Consider the following 12,249-nt stretch of genomic DNA (forward strand, 5'->3'; position numbering starts at 1 on the left):
CATGTGATGAGGATCGCATAAGTGGGCACGCTAGCCTACTGTGGCGGTATCTGTTGCTTGCACTCGTTGATCGTTAGCGGAGAAACAAGCACATCCTACGAGACTCCTAACACTAGCCGTGTTTATCGTGCAAGGGTGCTTCACTGACAATCGAAACTATCCACCCAGAAATTTTTTGGCGCCAATAAAGTTCCTTTCGCTTTAGTGCTTGTGCTCATGCATGCCATTCTGGCTTCCTGCGCAGTGCTTTCGCGAAGCGTTTCACCACCTCGAGCTAGAACTAACCATCTCACACCGATTTGGTCTGGTCACGCTGGCTATATTGAATGTTTACCAGCGCCACCTCCAGAGTACTCGAGGCACCGTCGCCTGCCGTCGTGCCGTTTTGTTTACGCAGCCCACATGGTGTTTGGCTAGCCTAATGCGTGGTTGTGCGATCATTTGAAGTGTGCTCTGCAACGCTAAGCCTAGGTGCTTCATGTGAAGTGTGCTCTGTAACGCTAAGCCTAGGTGCTTCGACGCTCGTCAGCAAACTCCTTTGTTCACATCGTGAGGATTTCGCTTGCCTGTAATTGCCCCCACTCCGCCTTCATCCTCTTCGCCGATGGCAGCGAAGTGCGGAAAACAGTACCGTCGGTTAACGATGGAGAAGAAACCACCATTATTAAGTTAGTGAAGAATGGCCAATCGCAGGCTGGCGTGAGCAAGGAGTTCAGCATTTGCAAGCAAATAGTTTCCGATTTCCTGAGAAACAAAGACAAGATCTTGGAAGCGGCGGAAAAACCGTCTGGTGCGCTTTTTGCGTTTTTTTTTTTTTGCTTGCATTCATTCAATTTTTCTGACTGCCCGAATTTTAGGACGGTTTTTCGCTCCCTAGAGGGTCTGAAAAATCGGCAGTTGATGTATCAGCGAACATATCTAGGAGTCACCTATGCAGTTAGAATTATGTCCCTGAAGCAGCACCTATGCAAAGCACTTACATATGGTATGTCCACTACTCAGTTATTTATAAACCATCCCTTTATCGCCCTACCGTTTCTATTGTAAATAAGACCTGCAGTAGAAAAACTTGGAATTTGTTTCGATGATTTATAGGACAGTGACCACGCTGGATACATTCCTTTCTGGCAGCAGTGTCTGGTCACTTCTGACTGGTCCTTCAAAGACCTCAAAAAGAAAAAAAAATGGTTCAAGTGCATTATTGAGCAACATTTCTTGGCCTTTGAACACAAATATTGTTTTTTCTCTGACAGCTCAAAGTCTCGAACATCTACATTCTGTGCAACCTATGGACAAAACTTCTCCGACACCAGAACTATACATACACATACCAGCCTTTGCACGGCGGAAACCTATGGTATCCTGCTTATTGTACAACACATTATACAACACAAGGTACAAAAGTTCATAGTGTACGCAGATTCGTTAAGTGTTGTCACGGCCATGTCTTGTGGCAAGTACAGTCAACGACCGATATTTTGGACGCCTAATTTTTCGGGCATGCTTGATGATTCGGACATTTATCCAGCACCAGGACATACCCTATAAATTAAATGCTCAAAATTTTAGACAGCTAAGGAAGAGCTGTTCGGTATTCCCGACTTTCCAAGCATCAGTCGAGCCGACTACCAGCAATTTTTCGTGCCGCCATCTTGCTTTTTTACGTTTTCCTCCATTAGGCTCGAATTGGTGCTGGCCTTGCGCGCGGCCGATACCTTTGCTTCCCTCCACTAGGCATGCTAAGACGGCTACCTCGAATTCCTCGAACTGCTGGATCGAGGCTATTTCTGTATCAGTGTCGCTCTTAAACAATTTTTCTTTCTTCTCTGCTGTGACCGTTGAAGCGGGGAAAGTACGTCACCATGTCGATGGCGAAGAAAGCTGTCAAGCTCGTTGAAAGTAGCCGATACCAAGCAGACTATGCGAAAGAGTTCCAGATTTCCCAACAGACTCTTTCAGACTACATGAAAAACAAGCAGAAGATTTTGGAGGCAGCAGAAAAGTCTACTGGATGTCGCCAGAAAAATGTAAGCCAAGGTACCTACCCAAAGCTCGAGGAGGCCCTCACTGTATGGCTGAAGTCGACAGTGGCCAGCAGGGTTCCCGCCTCCGGGAACCTTCTCAAACAGAACGCTGAGACGATGGTACTTCAAATGAACATTGAAAAATTCAAAATCAGTGATGGCTGCCTTAGGAACTTCAAGAAGCACTTTGATTTCAGTTTTAAAGAACTGTGCAACTGGATGTCGCCAGAAAAATGTAAGCCAAGGTACCTACCCAAAGCTCGAGGAGGCCCTCACTGTATGGCTGAAGTCGACAGTGGCCAGCAGGGTTCCCGCCTCCGGGAACCTTCTCAAACAGAACGCTGAGACGATGGTACTTCAAATGAACATTGAAAAATTCAAAATCAGTGATGGCTGCCTTAGGAACTTCAAGAAGCACTTTGATTTCAGTTTTAAAGAACTGTGCGGTGAAAGTGCACCTGTCGACCTTAGCGCCGTTGTGACATGGTGGCAAATACAGTAAGCAGGGAGTTACTGTTCTAATCAGTAGCAATATGTCGGGCACAGAAAAACTGCCAATGCCCGTCATCGGAAGAAATTTCCCGCTGCTCTGATAGTCCATGGGCTTCGCCACTCCATCTTGTTCCGAAGAAGATTGAAGGCTGGCGACCCTGCGGGGACTACCGGGCGCTCAACGCATCCACTATCCCGGACAGGTATCCTTTCTACCACATGCAGGACTTTGCCCATCGCATTCATGGCTGCCACATGTTCTCCGTAGTAGACTTCGTGAATGCCTACACAAAGGTATCTGTCAATTCAGATGACGTCCCGATTACGGCAATAATGTCACTCCTTTTGGCTTTTTTGAGTTTCTCTTCATGAGGTTCAGCCCGAGGAATGCTGGACAAACCTTTCAGCACTTCATTGATGACGTCGTCTGCGGCCTCAACTTCTGCTTCATTTACCTTGACAACATACTGGTATTTGCCGTTGATGCCAAAGTGCACCACAGGCATCTTCGTCTGCCTTTCGAACGCCTCGATGACCATGGCCTACTCGTCAATATTCCAAAAAGCACGCCAGGCGCTTCCGTCATCCGGTTCCTTGGCCATGAAGTTTTTTTTTTTTTTGAGGAAATTTGGTTCCTGCCCCAGTACATCTCAGATCTGCGAAATCGTCCTTAACCTACCACCGCCAAAGACTCGCCGTTTCCTTGGCATGCTAAACTTCTGCTGGGGTTCCTTGCCACACGCAGTTCAACACAAGGCTCCCTCCAATGATGCTTCAGCTTAGCTATGAGGAAACCAGCCTGTCATGTGGACACCAACGTTAGGGAAAACTTTCGAAGAATGCAAAGCCACCCTCTGCATCGCCATGCTCCTCACCCATCCAGTGCCAGGCGCTACCTTGTGACTCTTCACAGACGCATCTAGTTTTTGCTGCTCTAATGGAATGTTTGGGCAACACCTGGCATCCCTTCGCATTCTTCTCCAAGAAACTCTTAGCTCGGAAAACAACCCCTTCAACCGGCAGTTCCTCTGACCATGACCACCGACCCGACAAGTTTGTCGGCCCACTACAGAGAACGTCTACTGATATGCAAAACAGTGCAACACTTAAGCCATAATCTCGGAGCACAGAACTGCATCATCTATACCAACTATAAGCCTACGCCTTCTCTCAAGGTCCCGACAAACTCTCGGCTGTTAAGCAGAACTAACACTTGTTTATAGCATACTTAAGCACTGACATCCAACATGTCAGCAGAAAATACAATGTGGTCGCCAACACGCTTTCATGTGTAGCCACCATCAGCTCGGTACAGATAGCAGAGGACGTCCTCGCCGAGGCTCAGACTATGGACGCTGAACTGCAGGAACTTTTCAAGGGCATGTGCTCACTACAGCTACAAGAAGTCCCCATTTCAGGGTCAGCAACTACAATCTGCTGTGGCACATCAACAGAATTAAGCATGCCCTATGTGCCGCTGTCCCATTGCCATGGTATTTTCAACCAGCTCCACAACCTCAGCTATCCTGGCATACGCTCCTCTACACGCCTCGTAGCTGACCACCATCATTGACCGTGACTATAAAACCAAGGTGCCAAGCTCGGAAGATTCACTTCTTTGCTACCCAAACGCGTGTGGCATCAGTATGCTTGCCCGCTGTTGCTACTAAACGAATGAAGGAATAAAACAGTCATGATTTAAAGACGATAGTCTTTCTTGGGGACCTTCAACGGAAAAATTTGGGTCTGTCTCTGTACACTTCTTTGTTTGTCCGCCTTTAACGATACCTAAAACGGCACCAAACGGCCAACCTCATCTGCAGCGCCCACCAATATTGCTCAAGATTTAGCATTCATAATTGTGTGAATGTCAATTAAAAAGCAACTATTGCACATATCTGAGGTGCTATAACAACACGTCGATGTTTTGCATGTCTGCCTTTATACTAGAAGAAACACAAGTAACTCTAAAGACTGTAGCATTTATCACGCTTCACTGACAGTGTGACAAGATGCTCAAAAAGGTAAGTGTTTCCGACGCTTTCCGACGACGACAGTGTGGTGGCGCCTGCTTGTCGCTTTGCGTTCCACACCTTATCACCTCCGAGACTAGCACGCATCTTTCTCCGCGGGGGCGCACGCCTTCGTTTTCGAAGATAACTGCCAGATGGCGCTCGTGTGTAACGTGCTTCGATTCGCTCGTTCCCCTCCACTTCATGCTCGAGGAACTTTAACGCAGTGCCTCCAGAATACCATTCATCGATTTTCTTGCGCAGAACATCAAATAAGCGTTTTGTTCACTCTCTCCAGACGCAAGACTATTGTCTTTCGACGACATTCGCAGTGTAACATGCAGATTCGGGCCAATTTTTTATATTGAGATTCATCCATCGTAATGACCTGTGGTTATCCTGCATACGCAGAATAACTGCAGGTCATTGAGGGTAACTGACTGGATTCACAGTAAAGTCAAGTGGGTGAGGAGGCGATGAAGTTACGTGGGCACATTAGATTACGAAATTTGCGGCTATATAATGTGGCAGCAGCAAGCACAGAACTGAGTTGACTGGCGAAGCATGGATTAAGCTTTTTTTCTGCAGTGGCCGTAGTCAGGTTTATGATGATCATGTTTTATGTTGGGATTCGTCGATCTATCGACTCGATGTTCCCACAAGTTTTTTTCTTTTTCTGGAATTAACAACTTTGAAGACATTTGGTATATGATGAATGACATATCGTGTTTTTCTTTTTTCAACTGTGCGCAGCGTCCCAGCCCTGCTGTAGCAGCAACCATCTGCGAAATGCTTCTACTAGCTCCTAAAGACCTCATTGAAGGTTCCAGGGACTGTACAGATGTACGACGCATCCTTCGTTGGCTGTGCAGCCTCACAGCCAACACCCTGCTCCACTGGGATGAGAGCACGTCCCAAGTAGATGGTGTGTCATCCTTTACCATGGATCAGACAGAGGAGCTCCATTTAGATCGTACAACCCGTCAAGTGGATATCACCTTTGCTGATAAAAGTGTAGTGCAAGATCTCCAGTTGGGACCTACATCAGCCAGACCCAAGTTGCATTCAATGTCTCTTGAGCTTGCAAAAGTCCTACTGTGTAGAGTCAGCTTGCCACAAGCAGTCGAAGCACTTCAATACATCCGAGCTCACGGGACTTGCATTTAACATTATTTCAGCAGCAACACCTGACAAAAATTTTGTTCCCCTGTGCACAGTAGTATGCTTTCTTTCTGGGTACCTGTAGGAAAATTTGTATCTAGGTTCTTTCCAAGCTACTTGAACTGGCACATGAGCTTACATGCTCTAGTGCGAGGCGAGGTGAGCACTGTAGGGATTAAACACGCGCATGCTGTGGTAAACAGTGTAGATAATGTGCATAATAAAGATTTTGATCTTGCCGTATGTGTCTCGCTCAATATGTTCCAGCTAGTACAGAATGAGAACTGCTGTGGAGAAAATGCAAGTTCTTCCTAATATTATATGCCTTTTATAAGGTAAGCATACGTTCATAAACAAAGATTAAAAAGGGATCGATGAATGGATAGTGCAATAATTTCTTCTCCATAACAGGAGTAGTCACCTGTGAGGCTTCCTTTTCAATTCTGGTTAATGCATGTGGAGATAGGCTTGCAAGTACCCTAAGAGCATGACCGAAACAGGTTGCTATGCTCCTCCACTATTGTAGCGCACAAAGGCTTAGCTAAAACCGTTGACCCCCTGACACTGCGGAGAAAAAACACACTCAAGGTAGACGGTCTACAAATCCAGGTTTATTAACCCAAGGTGCAGCACAGGGCGACAGGCACAGGTTTGCTGAGGGTAACTCCACCAGACCGATCAAATATGCTCGTCCCGCAGTTTTTTTTAAACATTTAGGCCACCATCTCAAATTTCTGACTGTAAACCTTCGCGGCAACAAGCATGTACAGAAACATGGCATATGTATAGGCTCTGGTATAGCACGTGTGTTGACAAACATTCTTTTGGTGAAATTCGTCCGTATATTACACAATAATCTAGACAACAAAGGTGTAGTCAAGGTCTTTAGAAATGTAGGCATATTTCATGCATGTCATGTCATCACAATTTTCCACCCACTTGCAACAGTACAGAACGCTGTATCCCACTAGTTGACATCGTGCTGTGAGGTTTCACGATGCTTGTATGCGCTTTCACGACAATTGCATAATATAGCAGTTTCGCACTTGTAACGTTACAAAACGCAGTATCTCGTTAGTTCACAATGTTATGTATGCTTTCACAGTTTTTCACGACATGATATCGCAATTTCGCGCAAGCAAGAAAACAGAACATTGTCTCACTAGTAGACGTCGTTTTGGGTGGTATCACGACGCTTCCTAACTTAACCTAACAAAAATCGCAATTTCAGACTTTTAATCGTAAAAAACACCGTTTCTCAGTAGCTGACGTTGTTTTATGCAGTTTATGACGCTTCATAACCTAACCCAGCCTAACCAAAATTTCGCATTTGTATCTTTACAAAGCGCTAGGTCACACTGTTTCATGCACATGTAGGATAATTGCATGACCTCACAGTTTTTTCACCAGCAGGGTACAGTACAGAACCCTGTATCTCACTAAATGACATCGTTCTTTGAGGTTTCACGATGCTTGCATGCACTTTCACGAGAATTGCATAATATAGCAGTTTAGCACTTGTAACGGTACAAGCCGCAGTATCTGGCTAGTTTACGCCGTTTTGTGTGCTTTCACAATATTTTACATATGGCAGTTTCTTAGACGCAAAAAAACAACACTATCTCGTTAGTTGATGTCGTTTTGGGTGGTTTCACGATGCTACCTAGCTTAACCTAACATAACCTAACCTAACCTTCGCATTTCTAGCGTCACAAAACATTTTACCCGCTACTTAACATCGCTTTCTGCAATCTTACGACGCTTTCTTGCGCTTTCACAAAATTTGATATTGCAGTCTCCGACTTGTTGAAAAACACTGCATCTCAATAGCTGACATTGTTTCATGCGGTTTTATGACGCTTCCTAACCTAACCTAACCTTCGCACTTGTATCTACAAAACGCTAGGTCACACTGTTTCGTGCACATTTACCCAGGTAACGCAGAACGTTGAGTCAACGTGGTTTGAATGTAACGAATGTGAGGCAACGTTAGGCGATCAAATATAATATTGCACCGACGTTTATAGTATTATGTTGCCATAACGCAGTGTTTTTGATGTTGCAGCAACATTCAAATAATGACGTCCTAATGTGTTGTTTTTAATGAGGCAACAACATTCATATTATCACATTTCTCTAACGTGATGGTAATGTGGTAATCACATTGCATCAACATTTTATATAAACATCAAACCTATGTTTAACAGTGATTGTAGAGACGACATGGAGAACATAATCGCTGAAACATCCAATAACACACATGGCAACTTTTTCAACTTTGTGTACTCATTTCAATAATGGCGGACAGTGGCTAGTTAGTGTGGTTGAGTAAGAAATAGAAGCATGAACAATACAGACAACAGTTCAGCCTATGTTGTTCACACACTAATCCTTCTATGAATATGCATTCTTTATACAGCTGCACCCCATGTTTTTATTTATTTATTTGACAATACACGATTGCCGTAGTGCAGGAGACAAAAAACACCACCATGAGTCACCTGACTAGGCCTCTATAGCTCTGCACCATACATTCTTCACACAGAGTGACTGCATTGGCACATTGGCAAGAAAAAGAAACACAAGAACACAATCACATAGTGGAAACCATTGTGTCGCCTGCTCACGTCTGTAGCTAGATACACTAAACACAGTGAATTCATATGTGAGAAAGATATGTGCAAGAGCAAGGCTTTTAGGACCCCAAATTTCCAGGCTACAAAAAGCCTGCTGTAGGCAGGCTTCATCTCAACATGTACGCATGCAGACTTGAATAAATTACCTGTATATTTTAATTATTACTGTGTGGTTATAAAAATAGCAAGGGAATCATTACACTTTGAAGTGAGCTTTTTTTGAAGTGAGCAAGCAGTAGTTAAATAAAGCTATGCCTCCATTATGATGCATCACCAAAATCATGTTTTAAAAAGTGCTTTCAGATTAAACACACAAGAAACAGATCTACTAAAATGGGACCTACATGCTTGCATGATGCAAGGCAACAGCCACAACAAACCCTACGATTGGCAAGAATAATGGAAGTGGAATCAATAGGAACCATGAAGCTAGAAAAATAGCTGTTTCACAGAGCCCTTACTCTTGGAGAACATAAAAAGCAATGCAATGATTTCAGAAAAAGATGCAAATAGGAAAATCAGTCACTAGATAGAGTAATCAAGTAAAATCACGGTCAAAAGAGAGAAAAATATGGTATGAAGAAAGGCAGGGAGTTTCTCCAGAAAGCAAGTATCTGGTTTACTACCTTGCACTTGGGAAGGCAGACAGAAAGGTAAGGAAAGCAGAAAGGTAAGGAAAGCAGAAGTCTGCTAGTGCAGGGTAGGTTTTTTAAGCAGCATGTTTGTTGTCGACCGAGTAGGTATGGTAACCTGTCAGCAGTTAGGCGAGCTTCCCTTTCTGTTCCAGCATGATGTACATGCATAAGTAGCACCACGTTTATGCAGTTGTCTGGACGACAAACACATTTGGTCAACTGTAGTGTTTTTCTAGTTGGTCACAACACAACGAAGGCTTAGCTGCATTCGTCAAACTGTCAACTATTAAATTAGACAGGCATATTTGAGCTGGAAGTCGTGTGCGAGCTATCGTTGCTTGGTGAACTTGGCGAGCTCTGTACATGACAATTGTGGACTATTGTCACTAGTTCACACAAATGGTGATTCATACGTGGGGAGGTCTGTTGTCTGATCATCTTGTCGCGCTGCTGCTCATTGTTACATTCATGCACTTCTAGGATTGAGGCAGCGGGGGAAGAGCCGAGACGTTATTTAGCTGCCGCTTTAAGCAGCGAAGGGTGCAGCGGGTGTACCCTTTGTTGCGTGTCAGTGTAGAGCGTGCATGAAGTGTTCATTTCTGGTTGTGGAGTCACCTCAGTTGGAGGACGGAAATCTAAACAGTTGTAGATAAGGGCAACAGGTCTGCCGGCTACGGAAAGTCGGAGGATCACCGTCCGTTCTATAGGGACAGTTTCTTGACTTGCAACGGTGAAATAAAGGTGAAATTGCTGTGTGAACAGCATCCAGTTCGCCCACAAATCGTCGATCATGCACTTACACGCTCAGATGTCTCTGCTGTGGACGTTATTTTGTAGAGGAAGATCCGCATCAAATGAGCTCACTGATGATGCTCAGCTGTTGCGTGGAGGTACTCTGCTTTTTTCACTTTAGGCTGTCGTTATCGGTCACACTTGAACGACTCCTCACGCTTGACTAAAGCCCCCCTAACTTGACACCTTCGACCGAGAATGCAGAGCGAAACCACACGAAAATAAGATGTTCCATGCTATTGTGCTACGATGATGATGATGACGACAATAGTGAGTCGAAATCAGAATTGCACAAGTTTCAATTTCAACTTCTTTTTTAAAGTGGTTTTGTAACAGTAAAAAAAGACAGCTAAGGCAGCATAAAAAATTTAGACAAAAGTTGTTTGCAAAGGACCGAATTTCTGTACACACTAAAATATCTGCAGGACAACGCTATGACTTGTACAGCGCAATCACGGGGGAAGGAAAAGTAGGAGAGGGCATGCCCAGCCGGCGCGGGGCGTGAAAAATGTGGCGAAAGTGAAATCATAGCAACCATATTCACTGGGCACAATGGCGGCGTTGTGGATCTGGAGCGGCCGCGGTTGGCGGCGGAATGTGTGCCTCCCCAGGTCTCGTGCTGTGCCGTGACGAACAATATTTGTGCTCTGCGCCGCGTTATTTGTTACACAACGTTCTCCTGGCAGTTACTGTACTCTTAGCAACGTTTACAAATCCCTTTGTCCATCACGAGGTTTCAATAGTGGGCTCTTCGATTTTCGACTTCTGGCTACCCGCGGACTGCCAGAGCCAGGAGAGCATATCCATGTGTCGTGCGGCGGATGACGCGGATGAGACAGTTAGTGTTCAGAGAAATTGTGTTGGACACCATGACGAAGCTGAATGACGACGAACGCCTTGCAGGTCAGTGACGGTCGAGCAGTGCTCCTGCTTGTGACAACGAACGACGCTGTTGAGCCCAGAAAGACGCCATGAGGACCATGTGCACATACGTAGTTTCGTGTTGTGTGTGTACAGTAACAACTTGCATGCGCGTATTAAAACACCTTTTCTGTTCCGCTTGGTACACACTCCACCAGCATTGCATATTTAATCTCAATTGACAGCAACCGCGTTCAAGTGCCACTAGCACCGTGCTCAAAGTCACCATGGTCGCAGAATGCTGACGCCGGTGAATTTCACGCGGAACACGGACACAGTGGCCAGACGCTGCGTCGGCCGCGTGGCGGAATGCAACCGTAGAATGCGCACGACTGATCGTGTTGTCTGTACAGTTGCTGAATTAATGACGTGAAAACACTCGCTATTATCAGTGCATCTAGCGCGCGTTCTCTTGTAGTTGCTTCGTTGTCGGCGAGCCGTTCCTCCCTGTTATTACTCGGACGAAGTGATTTCGCCAAAGGTGTCCGCTGGCTCAGAGTGATGACCCCGTTCCATTAGTTTCGGATCGTCACGACACACGCGCTGCGCAGCGCACGTGCTTTCCGAGCCGGAGAGAGAGTCGTGCCTTCTGCTTTACATTCGGTTGTAAACAAGAGAGGAGAGTTTGCCCAGTCTATATGGCAAACTTCCGGCTTCATCGCCGCTTCACAACGAGTGACCTTTCTTTCCTCCGTGGAGTGTCGTCAGGGCCTCTCCTACCTTTTCTTCCTCCGTGAGCGCAACTGAAGTTTCAGTTACGCACTACCGACGCCTCCTAGATTTCTCGTGCCTGCCGGATTTTCGGCGGTCACTTAAGAAGCGGCGTCGTCGGAACTACGGTGGTGGCGTCACTCAACTAGGGGTGTCTTCAAATAAGTTTTTGGCAGAGAATTTTGCGCCGCGCGGCGCATGAGCCTGCCCCACAGAGAAACGGCTGCTGTGCTGCACGGAAGTGACGTCATGCATTTTTCGGTTAGGCGCTTTGTTTGAATAGTCGGGAGTGTCTAGTGGTACGTCTAGGCATAACGATAAAAGCAGTTAAAATTATGTCCAAACGAAAAAGTGAACGAAAATGTTAGTTAGATTTAGCGTGACAACAATAGAAAACCGGCTTGTTTGCCATCTCAAACTGATCGGCAATTGTGGCGCATTCTTTCGCCGGCACTCGCACGCGTCGGACGCAGTTACTCGACGTAGCGCGTTTAGAATCATAGGACAAGGGAAGGGACAGAAGGGAGCGCTTACTTCCAACAAAATTTTATTTCGAGGAGCGTACATATATATGCTCACGAAATTCGAATACAACAGACAAACAGATCAAAAACCCTCTATTGCCATGCGCTAAAAACTTATGATCTCAAAAACGACAATTCTTTTTCACAAAGACCGAGAGAAGGAGTGCTGACGCAGTTCAGCCCTAATCTACTAATTCTTTCTGCTTCAATAATCTCCCTTGTCACTTTATTTCTGTTTTTTGCTATGATTACTGTACCATGAAAAAGTGGTTTGCAGCCACACGTGCTGCAATGTAGTGCCAAAAAACCATCTCGACCATTTTTTACGTTGCAAGCGTGTT

At 45.4% G+C, this 12,249-nt stretch overlaps 1 protein-coding gene across 7 annotated transcripts in view; it reads left to right on the forward strand.

Annotated features, from left to right (window-relative positions):
* Pink1 (PTEN-induced putative kinase 1) overlaps positions 1-5,928 on the forward strand; it is a 446,363-nt gene extending 440,435 nt beyond the window's left edge. For 4 of the 7 annotated variants that reach the window (XM_075887744.1, XM_037419262.2, XM_037419269.2 and 1 more), the window contains one exon: positions 5,282-5,928. In XM_075887744.1, coding sequence (XP_075743859.1) covers positions 5,282-5,695 — 414 coding nt within the window. In that variant the 3' untranslated portion in view covers positions 5,696-5,928. The remainder of the gene's footprint in view (positions 1-5,281) is intronic. The other 3 variants (XR_012893957.1, XR_012893956.1, XM_037419275.2) reach the window with 1 other exon arrangement.
* The last annotated feature ends 6,321 nt before the right edge of the window (positions 5,929-12,249 follow it).

The sequence above is a fragment of the Rhipicephalus microplus genome, chromosome 3, assembly GCF_043290135.1.
Source record: "Rhipicephalus microplus isolate Deutch F79 chromosome 3, USDA_Rmic, whole genome shotgun sequence".
In the NCBI taxonomy this organism is placed as follows: Eukaryota; Metazoa; Arthropoda; class Arachnida; order Ixodida; family Ixodidae; genus Rhipicephalus; species Rhipicephalus microplus.